Raw genomic sequence first — 22,953 nt, 5'->3', positions numbered from 1 at the left:
AAACCAATCTCCATTGCCTTAACTAATTATTCATATCCATATGATACCTTATATTTGTGGCGCAGGCGTAGTCAGTTGTATGTTCTTTAAAAGTTTGACCAGACCAGGGTTTTTTACTTGGTCACATAATTCACCCTATAGTCTCATCTTGGTACTTTTTGAATATTTTTTTGAATAATTTGAATGTAAATTTATATTTGAATATAAGTAGTAATTTGATATTATAGCACCTAAAAATGGCCAATAACAGGTGCTAATTTCAGTAAGTGCAGTGGATGGTAGATTTATCCTATTATTTAGTTAACAGGAAAATACCACCATTTTAGACAAATTAATTTTAGACTCTGTGTTTTTTGCACTAAATGTATTTTGCTGGAGTACTCTTGTTTTCTTATTCTTGTCATTTTTCTTTTACAGAACGCTGGCCATGGCTATGCAACCACAGGTCTGCAGAACTAGCTGCATGTAAGTTATGAATTTTTGCCCTGCACTAATTTCTTAGTACATTTTGAACTGAGCAGATTGTAATGTCTGTTTGAACTACACTACAGGTATCCATGCTGCAGGCGGTTACGTAGTGCATCACACAGGTATCTTTATTTTACTCTGGAAAGTTATGTTACAAAACATATTTGCACATAAGACAGTACATCACATACATTACATAATCTTGCTTGCAGGCGACGCCATTCTGGCTGAGTGGGTGGAGGAGAACGTGTAGATGAGTGACATGTTCTCCAATGTGCTTGCACAATTCTGGAAGTGTACAAACGCCGAAGGAGTGAACCTGGCGATGAGCAACCTATCAAAATAGGTGCTTATTTAGTTCTACATGCATAATTTAGTGTCTTTATATTTGATAGAATATTTACATGTTGTTCTTGTTTGTGGTAGCATTATCACCTGGGGGGTTCACCAAAATTAGACTAGGAGATGAAGAGAGTCAGGTTTGTGCTGTCATTGGCCCGGCTGTGGAAGAGATATGATCGGCTCAGGAGCTGCTGAAGCATGGCGTCATCATTCTGTGCCCTGAAGCATGGCGACACTGCGACAGACAAAACCTTACTGTCGAAAATATTAAAAATAAAGAAACCGTCAAGGTTGGTCTTAAATCTCATCTAGCAGACTTTTCTGAATTCCCTTTCCCTTCAGTTCCCTTTCCCTTCAGTTCAAAAAAGGTTAACTTAATGTTAATGTATACAGTATCTCACATAAGTGAGTATACCCCTCACATTTTTGTAAATATTTGATTATATCTTTTCATGTGACAGCACTGAAGAAATGACACTTTACTACAATGTAAAGTAGTGAATGTACAGCTTGTGTAACAGTGTAAATTTGCTGTCCCCTCAAAATAACTCAACACAAAGCCATTAATGTCTAAACCGCTGGCAACAAAAGTGAGTACACCCCTAAGTGAAAAGGTCCAAATTGGGCCCAATTAGCCATTTTCCCTCCCGTGCTATGTCACTTGTTAGTGTTACAAGGTCTCGGGTGTGAATTTGGAGCAGGTGTGTTAAATTTGGTGTCATTGCTCTCACACTCCCTCATACACCTGCGTGAAGTTACGTGAAGATATTATTCATTATGGTGCGGTGATGTCACCTTTTCGGAGTGAACGTGGAGCATGGGGGGCTGATTGACCTCAGGATGACCTATAAATATTCTTTTAATATCTCCAGAACCGAAGCAGCAGAAACGATTTTTTTTACAGCACAAACGAAGCACAAACAATTGAGACTATTCTGCCGACGTTTTGTGTTGGTGGGGGGGCCAACTTCACGCAGGTCCTCATACTGCTCCCAGGGAAGTTCAATATGGCACCTCATGGCAAAGAACTGTCTGAGGAGTGGGGGTCCAGCGAACTCGGCGGGAGGATGTGCACGTGAATGTACCGTTAATGGTCAAAAACTGGAACTGACGTTAGCCTAGCCTACTTCATGGGTGTGAAAATATCAAGTTCATTAACGTTCTTAAGAACAAACCAAGCCATGGTATGATGCCGTCTACACTAATCTAAGGTCACCTACTATTTAGGTATCTAGTTACTGAGTGTCTGAATAAAAGCCCGTATGTTCTGCTGCACCTTTCTACACTTGGATGCTGTCTCCATTTCTTACAGCTAATATATCACCGATCAACTAGCGTTGATTATGGGCGCTACCAAGTGTACAATTGGAGGTGGGGGACACACACTTATTTTCCTTAACAAACGGAAATATATTAAGAAGCTATAGACATAAATAAATAGAATAGATGAAGAAAAGACAGATCCGTTGGCAGGGTTCATTAAAGGGGGACATATAGAAATTTTTTTTTTTACTGTATATTGGGGGGACAGATTGGTATTTCCACAATATTGGGGGGACACAACCACCCCCAAAGTGCGTGGTTAAGCCCAGAACATTCTAGAACTTTTTTAACGGTATATAAGCATCATTTTAAACTGACCCATTCAAAAGCGAAAAATCATTTTGTTCAAAGGACGTGATTTTTTTCTGTGTTTTTCCTCATTTTCATGGCGTATTCCAACAAAAGCGATGAGTGTTGGCATATTGCTAACACTCCACTGACCTTCAGAGTGACACACATCGAGTTTATCGACGAGGTATGTACTGTATAATGATAATGCCATTTTTCGTTATTTTTAAAAAACTGGTATAAACGGCTTTGGAGAAATGAGATTTAAGAATTCAGCCAAACTGTGAAGTAAATATAAGTAAAATACTTCAGCAAAATTTTTATCAATTAGTGTTGTGAAATTTGGAAAATCCTGGTGCTAAACCAGGGAGGCAGAATTAAAACGAATAACAGTGCACAAGTTGTGAACTGGCTCCATTATCTATCCTGTTGCTGCTGTGGGAGAGCATCTTGTATTAACTACAGAGGTGTGGGGAGAAGCATAATTCAGCAGTCAATTCTACTGATTATTAGGGCTTTGTTGGTGTTATTTATGACAGATATAAACCACACAATGCCATTAGGAGAGTCAGGAACACAGTTCAACATATCTAACACAAGTCTTGAATTTTACCCAACACATGCCTGTAAATAGTAAATTCTACAATGGTCTTTTATTTTATATATATATATATGTGTGTGTGTATATATATATATATGTGTGTGTATATATTGTGATTTTTCTACACACTGAGCAACGTAGTAGACATATACATCTATGCCTAGACTTTTGAACAATTCTGTATAATATGTAATTAGTAATGTGCAATTGTAATGTGATTTTGCAAAAAAGAAGAAAAAAGCCAAATGCTCATTGTGTTTTATATATGTGCAGTATACGTACCTGATGATGGTGCACCTGACACACGGTCAGTTCTCCTGGAACATAAAAAGGCTGTTAGCATGTAGCAATCATATCGATGAAGAATTGTTCCTGTAGTTTTTGGGAAGCTAACGTTTGTGTGTGTGTGTGTGTGTGTGTTTGTGTGGTCGGTCACAGTGAACTGACCATTAAATGTAGTAGTTACAGGCAGGCCCAATGGTGGAAGGAGGAGATATGGTGTCTGTCTCTACAATGTGATTTTCTCAAGACTTTGGCTGCTTCGCCCCTCCTAGACCCAACTCGGATACCAAATGGTACATCTCCTTAGCATGCTCCTTTTATTATAATTTATACTATACTTAGTGCTTCATATCTATACGACAGACACGCAAACAGGTATAAGCATGTACATGTATACTTTTAATTATAATTGTAGCTTTAATTAAGTGCATGTTTCAGTGTACAGGTATATGTGCATATATGATTTGGTTTATAGTGATGTAATCCAGAGAAAAACTACAGTATAGAAAAACCTTGTTTTTTTTATAGTAAATATATACAGTACATACTACATGCCGTTGTGCATCTGCAGCGTAGCCGCATTCTCTCTTGGTGTTGAGATGCAGAAGAGTTTAGTTTCTTTCAGTGACATTGTTAAAGATGGAGTGAGCGACTGACGGATTTGATTGACAGGTACGTGAACGGGAGTGGGTATTTTGCGGACCTGGCGGATGCGTTGGAGAACGCGAAGGAGGAGATCTTCATCACTGATTGGTGGTCAGTACGCACTCAATGCACACAGTGCCAGTTTAGAGTGGCGCATGTTAATAGACTCTAGTTTAGTTTTTGTGCTGTTATTGTTGCCATAGTTCAGTGCTGATGTTTGTTACAGAACAGATTCTACTTACTCCGTCAGACCTGGAAAATTAAATGTCAGTATAAGTCACGTGGCAAGTGGCTTATTATTACTGTTGGAAAGTAGATTTCCATTGTAGACATGCTGCTGATAGCTTGGACCTCCTGTGTATTTTGTGTGCACCTTCTATTACATTTATGAATCTAGATCGTTCCAGTTATATTGATTTATCTTGGACTCCTTATTTAAAAAAACAATATTTAGTTAATTATTAATATTTCAAGAAGTAAGAGGCCACAGTGGCGTGGTGCTGAAATCGCATTTCGGGGGTGGGGAGCTTACCAGAGGTGAGGGGGCACAGTGACCTAGCGGTCTGGGCCAGTCCCCCTGGGGCCCCCTTGTGGCACAGACGCTGCGTTTATCCATTTATAGTTACACATTATGTTGTGGGACATTTCACAAAACAAGTTATCACAAAGTTCCAAAGCCCTCACACTGGAGACTCCTTCCAAAAATGTTTGTTTTTACTTCTCCTCCCTGAAAACATCAAAACTTGTTTGTTTTCTTTGCTAAATAAATTTTTTCGTTTACATTTCTTTGATTACGTGGCACGCCTGTCATCCATGTCCCTGTGATTGAGCTGTTACTATTAGGGATGCACCGAATGTTCGGTGAAAAGGCCGAATAAATTTGACCGAACAATGACGTGTTTCATGACACGACGAAATAGCCTAGCAACCAGAGTGTGTCACGAATGCCACGACCTCCACTTCCGGCAGTGTGCTCGGAGAGATGAGGGGGCGTGTGCATGCGCAAGCTACGTGCACAAGTGCTCAGCGAGCGCATGCTCTTCGGATGTTGACAGCCGTGACAATGACTACGTTTACGTGGACAGCAATAATCTAATTATTGACCTTAATCTAAGTAAGGTAATAATGGGATTAAGGTGTATACATGAGTCGCTTTTAGAATACTCCTGTCGTATTACCGTTTTACATGTTATTGATCATAATTAGATTAAGAGCCCGCGTCATTACGTCACCGCGCCACGCCGTCCGACGTCCCTCCAGAATTTCACGTATCAACATACAGTTCGTCTTCGTTATGGTCTTGTATACAGTTTTGGGTGTTTTTATTTAAATTTTTTATGAACACTTCAAGTGCGGTTAATTATTAGTCATGCTGTACGTGCAAATAGACAACCGTTTGAAGCCGTGGGCTGCGTCTCAAATCGCATACTTACTTACTGTATAGTCGCCAAGATGCATGTATTTTTCCCCACTACAGGCCTATAGTAGGCAAGTATGCAGTTTGGGACACAGCCGAATTCTCTTGTTCGCGGTAAAACGTAAAACAGCCGTGTGTGATCGTGTCCTGTCGCAAAATGCGGTGAAAATGCTCACACGACGTTCATTGATTGAGGTGTTTACATGTCTGTAATGCACGTCCATAATGCGACTAAAACAGGAGTACTCCACACGTCTTAATTCGATTAGAGCTTAATAAGATTATGACCATAATTAGATTAAGGTTGCTGTTTACATGGTAGTTTCTTAATCAAATTATGGTCATAATTAGATTAAGAGTGGATTATTGTTGTCCATGTAAACGCAGTCATTGTTTACTGTGGACGTGCGTTTGTCTTGTTGCTGTTCCGGAGTATTCTGTCATTTCACGAGATGTAAGGGAGTAGAGTACGGAAGCAGGTAAAGACATACTTATTTATGGGCAGGCGGACAAATCCAAATCGTAATCCAAAAAACGTAGTCAAGACGGGCAAAGGGTCGGGCGATTGGCAAACAGGCATAAACGGGGCACAGCATGGAAGCAAGGTCACGGTCACAGAAAACAGGGTCACAACACAAAACAAGAAACATGAACTAGTACTAACCAGTGGGGACTAAATGAACTAATCTATAGTTTAAACTAGCTAAATCTATCAAGGAACATAACATTAACAACGTATCTAACTATACTATATCTACTTTAATACTCGGCGAGGTGTACAGGGACACGAGTGGTATATACCCCCAATATAATCAGCCGTGTATAACCCAATAGAACCATTTTCTGCACTCTTGTCAATGCACTTTTTAATGCACTTTTTGATTGTAGTCTACAGAGTGTTCCATTCTTTCAGCAGTCAGTTACAGACCTAACATCGGCTATTCAAGGGGGGCTCAAAGATGACCACATCAAAATATTTTTATTTTACTCATTTATTTATTTAAAGTTATATTGTGCCTTGTTAGTAGCCTATGCCTGCTGAAATGAAAAAAAAATGTTCAGTGTTAAATAAATATTTTGAAATTGTAGTTTTTGTAGTTGATTTTTTTCTTTGAAAAGCAAGACAAGATAGTAAAAAGTACATTTTGACTATTTAATTTATGCAATGGTGAAAAAAAATGGCAAAATAAATGGAAAAATGCGAAAAAACGTGTTCGGCTTTCGGCCAAGTTTTTCATTATATTTGGCTTCGGCCAAGAATTATTTCGGTGCATCCCTAGTTACGATAGAAATGATGATATATTAATTTTAACAATTATTAATATGAAACTGATATGAATTGCTGTCAGAACTAGTTTCAGAGTTGCGCTTGTAGAAAATCAAACCACATTGTCTGACCAATCAAGAATTGTGAAAACCGCACCCTAATGTCATCCGTCAGGTTCGGCAAACATCAATGATAGAAGCATGATGGGAGATCGGGACAGTGAGCTGGCCGTGCTGGTGGTGGACAATGCGATGGTTCAGTCCCGAATGAACGAAGGAGAGTATAATGCTGGATCTCTCACACTCGCTTTGCAGAAGGAGTGCTTCAGGTGAGTGAGTGACTGAGTGGGTGGGTGGTATTGTTTGCTGTGTGTGAGGTTTTTGAAACTCTGAGGCACAACAATGAGATTATTCACACAAACACACACACAGCTGACTACATCAGAGCTTCCTGTGCGCGTCCTCCTCTCCTGTTAATTAATTTTCTTCTCTCTCTCTGTCTCTCTTTCTTCTTGTCTCTTTCTCTGTATCTGTCTGCCTGTCTCTCTCTCTCAGGGTCCTGCTGGGATCTGATTCCAACCCCACAATAAATATCGATGACCCAGTCAGCGATCATTTTTTCAACGAGGTGTGGAACAAAACTGCCCGTGAAAATACCTCCACCTATGAAAGAGTGAGTACGAGGCACACGTATGCGGCCTCGATGACGACGTGAACAATATGAAAGAAAACTATGTAGACAGTCCATTTGTTGAAAAATTGGGGACTCTATGGTACAACATCCTCCTCTTCCTCTGCAGGTTTTCCAGTGCCTTCCTTCAAACTCGATTCACAGTCTGCGTGAGCTGCAGGAACACGTCAAAATGGATACTTTGGCACAGAGCGACCCGGAGACGGCCGCTAAGGATGTGCGCACCATCTGCGGCATCCTCGTCTACTTCCCCCTGGACTTCCTGTGCGAGGAGAATCTGCTTCCTAAAGCATTCAGCAAAGAGGGGATGCTTCCTGAGAGAGTCTGGACATAGCGGTCTAGCGGACACCCTTTCATTATTGAGGGTAATTATGTAGGAACTTGGAATAAGAAAAAGAATTGAAACATAACCTGACATTTGAAGATAGCTGAATGTAAGGAAGAATAAGGTGAACTGTTTGTGCAACGTGTGTGTGTGTGTGTGTGTGTGTGTCAGAGGGTGAGAGCAGTTGGGACCTATGAACACTCATGAGAGCATGCACACAGGAGTCATGCATGAGCAGTCAAAAGAATGCACACACACAGAAACTGATTTGAGGCAGGTTTTGTGTATTGGTAAGAGAATGCATAGAGAAGTATTACTTTTTTACAGAAAGTGGTTTCACATGACATTCCTGGGGACACGTCGTCTTCTTATTCATTTTCCAGGGGACCTGGGTAGCTTGAGTACACTTAGATGCAGTTGGGTACTTGGGAGTCTATACCCCGAGACACTGTAAAGCGTGTTTGAGTAGATGCATCCATTCTTTTCTTCTTCAGAGTAGGCCCAGAGTTCTGCTTGGAAGGACCAGGGTTGATGGTGTTTGACCTTACATCTAGTCACAGAAGTGGAAAACGGATGAAGACTGTTAAGAATGCAAGCCTGACCAAAAAATCACATAGAATAAACACAAGAGAATAGATCATGTCTAAAAATCACTCACCCATTGTATAGACACACAGAAAGATGTCAAGGTAATGCATTCAGTCGTCCGTGGTGGAAAAAGGCCTCATGGGTAAATAAAGAGTAAGCAAAACGGTAGAGAACATATAGGCACATGTGATGACAGGCCGCTGGCCGACACACAAAAGAGGAACAAAGCTCCTCCCGCGACTGCCACCAGGGTGCTGAAAGGACAGCTCTGCTTCAGCACCACTAATGTTTTGGACAGCTGGAGAGCACGGGGCTGCGAGGCGGGGCCGCAGAAACACACCGGCTGGAGGCTAATGATCAGTGCGGCAGCTCCCCACCATCTAGCAGCCCGCAGGAGCATGTAAAAGGGCCTACGTCCTCCAACAAAGAGAGAGCCAGGCTCCAAAATAACGCTAACCTTCTGTTCTTTATTTTCCACAGAAGATACGGACACAGCAAAGACTTCGCTCCCTGACTGCTTCCCCAGAGCTCCGTGATCCCCAAACAGGACCTCAACTTCTCAGGAAGACCACATCACGCTCTCTACAACCCAGAGGACGACAACAACCCCCGAGCACCTCACCCCACCACACCTTTTTCTCACCCACACTGTTGAATAAAACCCTCCATGTTCGGCACATAAGTGGCTTCCTGTGCGTCTGTATTTACTGTATTAATGTTGTATTATTTTTCATTCTATTGTATTTATGATTTGAGTTATAAGAAATCCTAATTTATGTTACATATTTTATTACTCTATTACTTATTATTTAAAGATTTGTGCTAAGATGCTTTAAGGTGGTGTGAAAAAATAAAGAGATTATAAAATGTTTTACCACACAGACTCACGGAGTGATTACTGAAGCAAAAGTGTGATATAAATCAGTGACCAGTCGCTGTATATAAACAATAGAATTGTGTTTTTACGATGAAACTAATTTTGCTAAGTCGAGATCAGGAGAAAACAACAGAAAGAAATGAATATCACTGTATAAATTCTACATTCTGCCTTTGTGTTGTCTTTGTTATTAAAATTCATGTATTAAAATGGAGAATGTTATCGCACGTGATTCATCACACGCGCTCAATACAGTCAGTGCATGGCGTGGGCGTGGCCGAGCAGTGTGGCCACAAGATTATTCTGTCTTGAACTCATTTACAGCAACAACAACAACAATAATAATAATAATAATAATAAATCGGCTCTCAGACGGGAGGCGGCTCCCATCGTTCACTTAAAAGAGTCGGCTCAAAGAACCGACTCCTTCGCGACGACACATCACTAGTATCGAATACAGATTAACAAAGGTGAGTTTAAAACCACTCAAAACGAGCTGTTAGCATGGGTGTAACCACGCATTCTTTTTTTTGGGGGGGGGGGGTCGTGTCTATATATATATATATATATATATATATATATATATATATATATATATATATATATACTTATGCAGATGGATTGTGTCAGTGCACGAGGGGGAAGTTATGGGAAAGATAAAACAGCAAGAGGACTGGTCTCTGTACTTACAGACAATGATGGATAATTTTTTTTATCTCTCAGATTATCTCTGACAATGGCTCAGCGTTTGTTTAAAAAACAGTGTTACAGTAACTGTGAATAAATTAAAATTTTGAAGTGTTTATCACCCTCAGTCACAGGGAATAGTGAAAAAGGTAAGTGGTACTTTAAGGCTAAGCTTAACGCAATTTGTGCTGACTCTGAACTCCTTTCGGTAGATGCTCTACCTCTTGCACTAATGACCTATCGCATGCAGACTAACAGAAATAAGCATCTTACACCGCATGAAATGCTTGCGGGTCGACCCACGTCTGTGCCATATCTGAGAGGTCCTTATGAAGGGCTTCCGCTGGAGGAATTGCAGATGGAGAGCATATATGCCATAACTAACTGCTATGTATGACTATCTATAATAGATATCTAACTGCTATCTATTCACAGGAACACAGCTTGGGACTGAGAGAGGAAACAGAAGTTCCTTGTCCAGTGACTCCTGGAGAACAGGTGTATCTAGGGGTGTTCGAGCCCAGAAGCAAGGGGCCATACAAAGTGAACACCTAGATTAAGACCTATGAGAAAAGAGGATCAGGTGATCGAAGGGGACGATCCAGTGGTTGACATTGCAGAAGAAAGAACAAGCCAAGACATGAGAGAGGGTTTAAATGAAGGTAAGGGAGAACCAATGGCAGTCTCAGGCGATGGCAAAGGAGGTCAGTCAGGGGTCGTAGATCACTAGTTAGTGTAAATGAAGGGACTGGATTGTGAGATTACTCTCTCAAGCTTGTTGGGACTTAGTAAGTCCCAGAGGGGGGAAAATATATTAAATATTTATGACATGTAATCATTTTGAATTATTACTTAAGCATAATCCAATAAGCATTATTAGTTAAAAAGCAGAATCTATATGTATAATCAATAGTCAGAAGCATAATCTAAATCCATAGAACAACATTTCATCGAGTTATAGTCTGAGTGTGTATTGAGTTGGATGAACTCTGTGACTTACTGTACAATAGTTGTTCTTTCTGTACCAGCCTGTATCCTCCTTCACAGAAGCAGATAACTTATGCCTGATACCAATTAACGACTTCGAATGAGGCCTAAAAGGCGAGTGTGGATCAAGGTCAGGACACACAAGCCTGTGTGAAACCTTTTTATGAAAAAGAAGAAACCATGACCTCATGAAATCGTGTGGAGAAAAAACAACTAACTGCGCATGTGCCACAAATTTAAGATAACACATAGACGTGAATATTTAATTGTGGCAAAGAAGATTAGTCTGTTTTTAATGAGGAAAGGCAAAACCCCGCCTAAGATGGATACGCTTTGGAGGAAGGTATATAAAATGCTCTGTGTGCTTGCATAATTCGGACTCTCTGCAGACTGTCACACTTTATTGGTTTTCTACAAAGTTTATTTACTTTTTGACATCTACCAAACTTTCTGTCTCTTTGTCTTGGGCTAAAAATGTGGATTTATCCACAACAATCTCCTCAGCTGGAACATTTGATGTTTTCTATGTTCTATTGTGAATAAAATATGGGTTTATGATCTTTGCAAATCATTGCATTCTGTTTTTATTTACATTTTCCACAACGTCCCAACATTTTTGGAACTGGGATTGTGTATATATATTTGACAAGATGACTGCTGATCTGCAGTTGAAATAGGATGCTTTTCAACATAAATGGATGCTACCTGAAACATCTGTTTTAAAGGAAATAGTTTGAATGAATGTTAACATATAAATCCTGCACATGTGCTATGTGGACATTTTCTGTTAGTAGGCTGTCAGCCCCCACCCTTTTTCTCTCTTTTTTTACTTTTATTTTCTTTGTATGTTTGTTTGTTTAACTATGTTTGTAAAAAAAAAACAACTTTAAAATTAAAATAATTTCCCTTCTCATTAGTCATCCAATTGTGATTATTAAACAGAGAGGGACTTTGTGTTAACAGTTAATAAGCATTTAATTCCTTCATGAACTTTTACATTCATATTACGTTCATTCGTTCCTCCAGTAAACTATCAGTGCGCTTCAAGGCGCCATCTAGAGGCGATTGAAGGCAAATACTGGAGCTGTGAATAAAACGGGACTTTAAGAAAGCCGGACGCGCCTCTGGTCTGTGACGTCACAACGAGACGTGGAATATAGAATGTGTAAGTGTTCAGAAATGAGCTGCTTGTTGTCTTGGAAACAGTTTGTTATTCTACAGTTACTGGTTGCATTAACCATGAGTTTGGACGAAACGAAAATTTACACATGAATTTCGACATTATTCATATTTCACAATCAGGAATGAGTGAATCTGAGTTGTACAGGGGTTTATCATCAGAGGGAATTCGTGCTGCAGAAGTCAAGACTGGTGTTTTGCTGTACTTGAGTAGAAAAGGTCAGTGAGCTGGCCAACCTGGCTGTCCAAATGGTTACTTGGTAAAAACAAATGCTTGTTTTATGTGTAAATATCTTCTTACTATAGTACATAACTTGACTACATGAACAATGGACAATATTACAATTTGAATATAAATAGTAATTTGATATTTAGCACCGAAAAATGGCCAATAACAGGTGCTAATTTCAGTAAGTGCAGTGGATGGTAGATTATCCTATTATTTAGTTAACAGGAAAATACCACCATTTTAGACAAATTAGTTTTAGACTCTGTGTTTTTTGCACTAAATGTATTTTGCTGGAGTACTCTTGTTTTCTTATTCTTGTCATTTTTCTTTTACAGAACGCTGGCCATTGCGATGCAACCACAGGTCTGCAGAACTAGCTGCATGTAAGTTATGAATTTTTGCCCTGCACTAATTTCTTAGTACATTTTGAACTGAGCAGATTGTAATGTTTGTTTGAACTACACTACAGGTATCCATGCTGCAGGCGGTTACGTAGTGCATCACACAGGTACCTTTATTTTACTCTGGAAAGTTATGTTACAAAACATATTTGCACATAAGTCAGTACATCAACGTTACATAATCTTGTTTGCAGGCGACACCATTCTGGCTGAGTGGGTGGAGGAGAACGTGCAGATGAGTGACACCATATCTCATGTTCTCCAATGTGCTTTCACAACTCTGAAAGTGGAAAAACTCCGAAGTAAAGTACCTGACGATGATCCACCTATCAAAATAGGTGCTTATTTAGTTCTACATGCATAATTTAGTGTCTTTATATTTGATAGAATCTTTACATGTTGTTCTTGTTTGTGGTAGCATTATCAGCTGGGGAGTTCACCAAAATTACAATAGGAGATAAATTTTGTGCTGTCATTGGCCCGGCTGTGGAAGAGATACGATCGATTGAGGCGTGGCTGCAGCATGGCGACATCATTCTGTGCCCTGAAGCATGGCGACAGTGCGACAGACAAAACCTTACTGTCGAAAATATTGAAAATGAAGAAGCTGTCAAGGTTGGTGTTAAACCTCATCTAGCAGACTTTTCTGAATTCCCTTTCCCTTCAGTTCCCTTTCCCTTCAGTTCAAAAAAAGGTTAAGTTAATGTTAATGATATAAATGTTGATACATCAGGTGCGATGCAGCACAGAACAGCAAAGTATCTCAGTGGATGACCTGCACCATTACAACACTGACATTCATATGACGAGTAAGGCACTTTTTTCACACAGCTTTTAATACATACATTTCTATTGTTACATAAATCAATTTACATGTTTTATTTCTTTAGAAAACCCAATAACATACCTAATAACACATGAGGAGAGAGAAGCCTTCATCCGTCGCTTGATGATTCAAACAGCCTGTATCAAGGTGAGTACTATTTGAGACAATAATGTATCAGAATTAGTATGTTAGATGGTCGTACAGTACATATTCTTGGTCAGAGTGGACCTTGGTGTTTGCTTTGTGTTCCGACTACATTAACGCCAGAAGTGTACATGGAGAATGGGACGGAGTTATTTATTTTTCTTCCATTAGATACAAGCAAATCAGCAACGGGAAGCCCCCAATCCTGGCCTGCCAGAGGTATGGCCTACCACCATCATGTTCGTGTATCTGCAATTCGTGCTGACTCAGACGGATCTGAGATTCGGTCGTCAAGAAGTCAGCGAAACTATTGCAGAGCAGATGTTCAGGTGCCGTGGGAAAATCTGCAATGTCTTCTTTTTTGAAGAGGTATGTTTTCCAGGTCTTGATTACTTTAGTATTATTATTATTATTATTAGTAGTAGTAGTAAATCTTGAGTCGGTAACAGACATTTAGCTGGGTAAACAGTTGATAGTGTTAGAGTTTAAAGTATAAATTAACATACAATCACAACCACAATTAGAGTTTTATTTTCATGACGAGATTCTTACCTAGTAATAATAAGGTCAAGTTTGATCAGCCTTCAGAGAAAACTCACACCTGCCATTTTTACCACTGTAAAGCTGAATGGGAACATCACATGCAGTCATTTCTCTGGATCTGTCGTGTGATTTCAGGGCTGTATGTTTGTGTGTGCCGTTGGCTTACCTGGGGATAAGAGACAGGATAAGACTGCTCAAGCAGTGCAGGCTGCCTTCCGGATACATGAGACATGCCACCAACAAATCGACAGTGTTTCGTAAGTCACAGTATGGAGTGTTCCAAACAAACTCCTCATTATCATTTTACACACTTGGAGCATTTCGACTAGTCCTGTTTGTGTCCTATAGGAGTATCTCTATAGGCGTAGCTACAGGAAGAGTCAAGTACAAGTTTGAGCAGAGCCCTTTGAGAGAATGTTGCAGAGGTAAGGAGTGTTTTCCTACACAGCGTTACTTCAGTGTTCTCTAAACATTGATATTTTATTAACTGCTTCTACTTTAACACTTCTTCTCTCTGTGACAGTGTATGGAGAGAAAGTGCATGACGCTGCAGTGCTGTCATGGAGTAACCCAGGGGTTGTGTCATGTGATGAGCCAACCCGACACTACTCCTTGCTGCCTCTTTCAACCTTTAGGCCTCTAAAGTGGGCTCTGTAAGTGTATTATTGTGGCGATGTCAATCAGATGTAAATGCGTTCGGTTCTATTTTATTTTTATTTTTTTGTGCTGTTTGTATTTTTTTTATATATATATATGATTGAAATCATCTGAACACAATGAGTGACAACCGATACAAAAGTGGATTATTAGACAATAATCTGAGGAACTGGAACTGTATTACAGGTTTGTTCTTGAACCTGGTTTGTCATCTAGTGAGATGGACAGTAGGCGATTGGGTGAGTGTTTAACTTTCATCAATGAAGCACATTCCTTTTATGTAAACAAGTCTTACCTCAGCAACGCACTTGTTATATCTTGTCTAGCTTTCGCTAACAAGCAGACAATGCTGGATGAAGAGTGGGAGGTGGTGAAATGTGCCTCTGTTATTGGACACTTCAACGATAACAACTTCAACTTTGAGCTGCTGAAGATCACGCTGCCTTGTATGAATGAACCGGAGCTCATAATCCACCTGAGATCACTGTTTAGAGCGGGCGTCTTCAAGTGTGCCTCAGAGCCCAGGAACGTCTCATCAACCAAGACCTGTTACTGCGAGAACAGCTGCGAAGGTAAGCGATTATGAGTGGCTGTGTTTTTTTTTCTTTCTTTCTCAACTTTAATGGCTTGTTATCCTTTTCTGTCTTTTTCTTGGATTGGCCAAAATTATTGAAGATTTGTCAGGAGGGATATAGCCAGATAGCTTTAGGTTGCAAGTCTCCATTGCTGAAACGCGTGGTTTTGTTTAGGAAACAAATACACCTGATCACGCTCAAGTTTAAGGTTGATCATTTCGATTACGTGTTTTTTTAGTTTAGACTTCTGAAAGTAAAATGTTTCGTGTGGTAAAGAAGGGGATTTGATGCATTCTTGTCCTGATAAAGAAACACAATCTCAAGGTTATAATGCTGACAGAAAGATACAGGAAGCTAACAGTCGAAAAATAGTGAAGAAAAAGTTGATGAAGGGGAAACAGTGACTAATCGTGTTGAGGCAAGTGCAGGAAGGAGAAGAAAGGAACCAAGAAGGATGTGTTGAATGAAATGGAAGGAAAAAGATGTGGGAAAACAAGATGATGTTGGTATAGATGTAGATGATGCAGGCGTGCTCTTTTCCCCTTTTCAGGGGGGATGAGGCAGTTTTTAAAATGCCAGCAACTAAGAGGAAATTTAATAGATGGGAAATGGAAGAAAAAAAATCTGTGACTACGTTTACATGGACAGCAATAATCTATTTATTGACCTTACTCTGAGTAAGATAATAATGTGATTAAGGTGTTTACATGAATCGCTTTTAGAATACTCCTGTCATGTTCCCGTTTTACACGTTTTAGAGCATAATTAGTTTAACAGCCCGCGTCATTACGTCACAGCGCCACGCCGTCCGACGTCCCTCCAGAATTTCACGTATCAACATACAGTTCATCTTCGTTATTTTACCGTGTACAATTTTGGATGTTTTTATTAATTTTTTTTAATGAACGCTTTAAGTGCGGTTAATTATTTGTCATGCTGTACGTGCTAATAGACGACTCCTTGAAGCCGTGGGCTGAGTCTGAAACCGCATACTTTACGTTCAAAGAGCCTAGAGTGTGGTTAAAGTCTCAAAGTCTACAGATTGTGTACTGTTTCTTGAGGGAGCCTCTGATCAACAGAGCGTGTTTGGATTTATCTTGTGAAACATGGATTGGACAAAAATGAATAAATGCGCACGTAATCACAATACAGGATCTCGTTGACATGGCTGGGTGGACATTGGATAATAGTCTAATATTAACCCAGAGACTAGGCATTCAGTCTATAGGGACAGTTGGACACTTATTGGAAATATGCTGAACTTTTTTAATTGAAGATGAAATGAGTCTTTTACACAACTGCTTAAAAGCACACTTCAGCCTAGATTCCGAGGATACTTTTCCAGGTCTAAATATCTCTCCAGATTTGCCGGATGTAGACGTTAATTGTCCATTAGCAGTTTCAAGTGATTTAATTGACTGGACTTCAACATCAATCGGAGGCTAATCATTGTATTAAATATGTGTAAAGGAGTTAAAGAAAGAAAGTCTGATACATTTTAACACTCCTTGGAGGATTCATGTATGTGGAACTTCAAATTTTACACCAATGGAGCGTGCTCATGAAATACAAGTTTGTTGGAGGTCTGCAGTGTAGCATTTTGCCTGGTGTTATGGCCGTTAATGATTTTTATCTGTTTTAGATCATTCTGTACAAGATAAATGTGTTTTGTTTTGTGATCAAAGTCTTGTGAAAGACTGAGGCTTTTAATGAAATGTTTACCATGCTTGTTTTCATTTTTGACTTTAAATATTGCAATAGAAACAAATGAAGGGCCGTTTGATAAACTTTCTATTGGGTCAGGCAAAAATTTAAGTAGGAAACAGAAAATCAATGTTGGAAATGACTGTAATTGAGTCAATGTGATCAAACGACTTTTGTTCCACAATGGGGAATCTTTTCTTGTTTTTAATTTGAAAGCATATTGACGTTTGAAGAGAGATTGTGAAAGGTTGAAGACAATATTCTGTATTTTGCCGATGCAACGGGATGAAAAGTATGGGGTTTTTTTTGTGCTATTAAACTGGTGTTTTACTGGTAATAATAAAGGTATTTTAAAACTCTAGTTCTCTCAATATACTTCATTGACTCATTCTTATGAAAACATGGATTATAAAAATGAATGTTTGATCAAAGATCAAACAAAAGATCATTTTTGACAGCACTGGATAACATTTATGTTTCCAAAGCATGGCACAATTTTGATCAAATAAAGAATTGTCATTAATCCTGATCAGCAGCACGAAATCCTTGTGATTGTACTGTAATCACTTAATAACCCTAAATGTAACTCTTGTGTAATACTGAACAGTGCTGACACTTAAACTGTTTCTCTCTCAGAGTACATTTGGTTCTCAATGGATCCTGTGTGGATGTGTCGGCAGATGAGTTTCTGCAACAAGGATGTAATGGAGATAGTATATATGGATGTAAAAAAGTGTGACTGGCGATTCCGTTTGATCCACAAGTACTGGGCCCAGTTCCTGGAGGAAAAGGCCTACCGCTGCAGCAAGTGCGGCGCCAGGAGTTTCCTGTTCGGAGAGGAAGTAGCCACAGATGACAATAACGAGCAACTCCAGGAGATCTACAAGGCAATACAGCATTATGAGGTCTTTCGTAGCCAAGGTCAGAGATTGAAATCTTGACTTCCATTCCAGGGCCTAACCCATACGAACATTTATCAAAGGCTTAAACCTTCAGATTGTTTACAGTGTTGGCCAATATCACATTCTATGGTCAGAATTGAAACAGACGTCAGTAGTTTAACAAGAAAGATTCTCCGTCAGTTTCTCAAACTCATAACTTCCATTATATAAACATAATAATGATTTCATTATTTCAGAATGAACAAGTGATTTAATGAAGTTGTTCAAAATAGCATCTAATTTATTAATGTGGTTTCCTGTAGAATATTTGAAGATTTTCACCAATACTGACCATTTTGTTGAACCGTATCAGCCACATCAGCCAATTTTATCAGCAAGCCAATTTTCCTATTGTGAACAAGTTAATTCTTATTCAGTACCGTTAGTAGCTGCGTTAGTAGTAGTGGCTTAGTGCCGTTCTAAACATGCAAATATACTGTAGACACACACATTCAAGAACTCTGTGGAGGTCTGCTTATGTTTACAAATACTCTGAGAAAAGAGTGTAGAAATTGTAAAATAAGTGTTTTTCTATGTAGGCATTCGCTCTCGAAATCAGGCGTGCCCAAGTGAAGGAAATGGGTGAGGATACAGTGATTGCATTCATATAGACAAAACATTTATTATAGAGATGTGATCGTGATTCAGAGCTTATGTACAGATGCTGATAAATCTGATCGATGCATTGCTGTAATGTAACCTCACCATATACAGGGAGTAACACTGCTTCTGTGTATGTATGCAGTAATGATACAGAGAACTTCTTGGCCAAGGTGAAGTCAGTACTGACGGAAGCGCGTGATAGGACGACTGCAGGCAGCTGCGAGTGTGCTCAGCTAATGGAGACAGTACTCATCCCTAGAATGAGACACTGGAGGCTTGCAGGAGACGTGCCCAGGACATTTCACTACCTGCTGGAGAGTGCAGCTGCCTGTGTATATCTTCAGAATGATGATGGGGTATGTGTGTAGTCTAACTGCTTATTTACCTGTATAACTGATCCAGTTGTGCTCATTACACACGACTGTGAGAAAGTGCGTCTTGTTGCAGGCGTTGGAGTATTTGACTGAGACCAGGTCCATTCTGGAAAATTTAAAAGAAGGGAAGCCTGCATTTCCGTCAGCCTATCCTGAAAACGCGCAAATCGGTGAACTTCAGCCAGCATTTATGCATCGGCTCACAGGAGAGGTATGTAAAGACTCGGGTATCCAAGACTCAAAGGCTAATCCAAAGTGCAAATATAACTTGGCAAAGACAAACAGGTCTTCATTATGTCTTAATTTCTCCCAGATTAGGTTTAAAGCAGGGAAAATTCTGGAGGCAGAGGAGAGTTTTAAGAACGCCTTGAAGATCCTGAACTGCAAACTGCCTCGCAGTTCTGTTGCACAATCCTTTAAGCTCATATACGAGAAGCTGAAGAAACTCCATTACCGGTCCAAACAGTTCCAGATCCCAGAGTATGAGTCTATTCATGTTATCATTGCACAAGAAAGGAAGACTTGTACTTGGATTTGTATTCAGACCATTCGAGGAGTGTTTGACTTTTGTGGAAGCTTTATAAGATGATTGTGTGTGTAGGAAAAGAAAGCTAGACCGTCTGCAGGAATGCATCAATTGTCTGTCTTTCCTGTGGAAAATCGATTGCATGCGTGGCCGGCTCAGGAGTGCATCGCTGGCCATCACCATGGAAATCAATCTTGCCATCCAGAGCACCGATCCGTTCAAGGTCAGTGTCAAAGTTAAATCGTAAAAATAGCGCACTTATATAGCGCTTTTATCCAAAGCGCTTTACACTGTGTCTCATTCACCCATTCACACACACACATACACCAATGGTAGCAGAGCTGCCATGCAAGGCGCTAACTTGCCATCGGGAGCAACTTGGGGTTCAGTGTCTTGCCCAAGGATACTTCGGCATGTGGAGTCATGTGGGCCAGGAATCGAACCACCAACCCTACGATTAGTGGACAACCCTCTCAACCACCTGATCCACAGCCGCCCCAAGTTCAACAGAATTAAGACATGCGGACATGAGTCTGATTTTAATTATGATTCCTCAGATTTATCACAGAAAAGGAAATCAGAGAAAGGTGAATTAGAGTAGAGAAAGAGTCTTATTAAAAGTGGGACCAATCATATTTAATGGAGGACATGTTTTTTGTAATATTTGCTTTTAGTTAACTTCAGTCCCTTATTATACCTTTTAATGTATGAACCTAGATTTTTAAACACAGATCCCAGACAGCCATGATCTTTTCAAGATTTGTGCTTTCCTTCAGGTTTGTTAAAGTCCTGTGGACATTCATGACTAGATTGTGATGCCCATGACACGGACAAGAATAACAAGTCGTGTGATTGTGTATCTGCAGATCCTCTACTCCGCCAACGACTATCTCAAGTACAGTCAGTTTATAGGCGAGAACAGCGAGTGCAAGCGTCTCGAAGCCTTCCTGTGCAGGACTTGTGCCGGCCTGTCAGACCACCCTGAGGGACGGAGGCTGATCAGCCACCTGACTCGAACCCTTGTCGTCGTTAAAATGTGCACAGGGGACCTGGAGCAGTCCATCGAGTGCAGTAAGTAGGCGTGTCCTTCTTAAAGGCTGAGTTTCCTAATGTGCATATGAAAGAACAAGACTAAGTTTGTGGTGGTATGCGTTCGACAGCTATTCGAGCTCAGCAGCTGGGTGAAGTCCAGAACAGACCCGGTTTGGACATGAGGACCACAGCTGCATTACATCTGCCTCTGCTCCTCACTGACAGGTGGGTATGGGTTGGTGTTGCTTCAGTTATTGCTTGAAACAATTATACCTGATGATGCAGAACATGTGACTGTGTGTGTATGTCTCAATGTGTACAGATACAGCGAGAGTGTGCAGCAGATCCAGACTCTGAGCAGAGAAATGTCAAGCAGTATAGATAAGGGCTGGTTTAATGCTGCCTGCATGAACTTCTTGCTGTATGCTGGTATGCGCTCTGTCAGTCATGGGAAGATCCATGATTATTACTTCTGTTACACGTGAACCGCGATGGGCAAAAATACATAATGGAGCAAAATAAAATCTATATATTACATTTTGTAATAGAAAAATTAGATCAGTATTTTTCCATTCTACAATCTTCAAGTACGAATTTTAGAAATACTGTTTTCTAATTTAAATACATATTTCAGACCCATGTATCAAAAGTACTGCCCATCCCTGTCCATGGTCAAATCTACTTTTAGCTGTTAGTTATGTTTATGGATAAACATTAAACCGACCTGAAAATAATGATCTGAAACATGGTCCAACATGAACAGTTTTGTCCTTGTTCGGTTCAGGATTTGTATTCAGACCATTCGAGGAGTGTTTGGCTTTTCTGGAAGAATCTCGGTCAGATGCTAACCTAGAAGCTGATAAGAGTCTGATGCTGCATCTTTACTCTGCAGTGGCTTTGTGGTGAGAAGTTGCTCTCAGTCACATAGACTAACTTTACTATATGTGACTCTCAGTCATGTAAGAGCATTCAGGATTGGCATAAGACCAAAATACTGTTTCTGTAAGTGTGTGTGTATGTGTGTGTGTGTGTGTGTTCAGGTATGCACGGCTGGAAAACTGGGAGATGTTTGCAGTCTTCTTTGATAATGCGTATAAAGTGTACACTCGGATTCCAACCTCCATTGAGTCCATCAGTGGTGGGGTCATTCTCCTGGAGTGCAGCATCCTACTCTTCAGGAAAGAACTGACTGATTGCAACCGTCAAAGAAGGATTACCCTTAAAAAATCACAAAAGGTTTTTTTTAAAAGCTTTAATTCAGATTTTTTTAAATGAGCAGAACTGAAGCAAAAACAGATAATACACTTTTAATGTGAACCTGTATGGAGAGTTTTTTCCAAACTTGGTCCATATGTGATAAAGAACTACTGTGTATAAGTGTAATCTTTCACGTTATAGCTACCACACTACATAAACATAAACATTTCCCCAACTGCTATATTCATGATGTAACATGCTGTATTTTCTCACACAGCTCTTTACAGACTTCACACAACGTTTTGGAAAAAGTCACATCTTTGGCCCCCGTGTGTTGCACCTGAATGCTTACCTGCACCAGCTGACTGGAAGGGAAACACTAGCGCAGGACCTCTTCAAGGAAGCACTGGTGCTGTGTGAGGAACAGGGCAACCTTCTAGAACAGAACTGGATCAGGCAGAGCCAGGTACACAAGCTCAAGCATGAATATCCTCACGCTGTCCACCAACTTCCTTTTACCATTACCCAAGAAAAATGCCTGAAAACTGACTGTCATAGAGTCTTAGTGAATTTATATTCTTTAGTGAATTTGGTCTCCTCTCTCGTAGGTTGACTGCTCTGGTGCATGCAGCCACACTCCAGCAGAGTGGTCTACAGCTGTTCTGAGCATGCCCAGATGGGACAAAGCAGCAAAACTCCAGCCTGAGGAGCTGCTTAACTATCGCTTAACTATCGCTAAATAATTTCCACTTGAGACAAGCAGAGGTTACACGGCGTTCCCATATTTTGTAAAAACTTGCAGGTAGTCAAATGTGACATGAAAATACAAATTGGACATAAAACAGTGAAACCAAACCCAAATCTGTGTCTGTCATTATGAAATATATGGCGTGATCTGCAACACGTTTAATCATGAAACACTAAAAGACAACCGGAATAACGTGCAAACAAAAAAGAAGGATGCATGTATGTGTGACAATACATAACGGGTGAAAACAAAAAATAGCTGGACAGAAAAAGTGTCGCGTCATCAACCCGTCAGCGCTCACAGTAACAATCAGTAGGTTTTCTGACACTTTTTTTTTAATCATAAAAATGTAATTGTTGGTAAATTGCTGAGGTATAAGAAGAATAAAACACATTGGGGCATGATGTGACTTTTTCTGTGTGAAAATGTCCACATTATCAACACTTGCTATATTTGTTATGTGGTCCTCCAAGACCAGAAATCGGCA

The 22,953-nt window shown here is 40.0% G+C and overlaps 1 protein-coding gene and 1 long non-coding RNA gene across 4 annotated transcripts; both read left to right on the top strand.

Moving 5' to 3' along the window:
- The first annotated feature begins 2,290 nt into the window (after positions 1–2,290).
- On the top strand, positions 2,291–4,376 carry LOC128603254 (uncharacterized). The gene is made up of 3 exons (XR_008384999.1): positions 2,291–2,608; positions 3,461–3,597; positions 3,977–4,376. It is a non-coding gene; the product is annotated as an uncharacterized LOC128603254 (long non-coding RNA).
- Positions 4,377–11,941: 7,565 nt separating this feature from the next.
- LOC128603195 (adenylate cyclase type 10-like) lies at positions 11,942–22,870 on the top strand. 3 transcript variants are annotated; one of them, XM_053617459.1, is made up of 26 exons: positions 11,947–12,185; positions 12,531–12,578; positions 12,665–12,703; positions 12,791–12,934; positions 13,015–13,211; positions 13,330–13,405; positions 13,487–13,569; positions 13,738–13,935; positions 14,245–14,366; positions 14,458–14,534; positions 14,633–14,762; positions 14,953–15,005; positions 15,093–15,338; positions 17,682–17,966; positions 18,526–18,568; positions 18,732–18,945; positions 19,037–19,174; positions 19,277–19,443; positions 19,565–19,712; positions 20,356–20,560; positions 20,650–20,746; positions 20,844–20,950; positions 21,306–21,423; positions 21,562–21,757; positions 21,996–22,184; positions 22,327–22,870. In XM_053617459.1, the coding sequence occupies exons 1-26, from the start codon at positions 12,056–12,058 to the stop codon at positions 22,459–22,461; spliced, it is 3,585 nt and encodes a 1,194-aa protein (XP_053473434.1). In that variant the 5' UTR covers positions 11,947–12,055; the 3' UTR covers positions 22,462–22,870. The 3 variants fall into 3 exon arrangements, with proteins under 3 accessions (XP_053473435.1, XP_053473433.1, XP_053473434.1); XM_053617460.1 differs by having other exon boundaries at positions 11,942–12,185; positions 12,791–12,898; positions 21,996–22,870; XM_053617458.1 differs by having other exon boundaries at positions 11,943–12,185; positions 21,996–22,870.
- Positions 22,871–22,953: the final 83 nt, after the last annotated feature.

Source organism: Ictalurus furcatus, chromosome 28 (assembly GCF_023375685.1).
Source record: "Ictalurus furcatus strain D&B chromosome 28, Billie_1.0, whole genome shotgun sequence".
NCBI classification, from domain to species: domain Eukaryota; kingdom Metazoa; phylum Chordata; class Actinopteri; order Siluriformes; family Ictaluridae; genus Ictalurus; species Ictalurus furcatus.
This window is presented reverse-complemented; position numbering and strand designations above follow the sequence as displayed.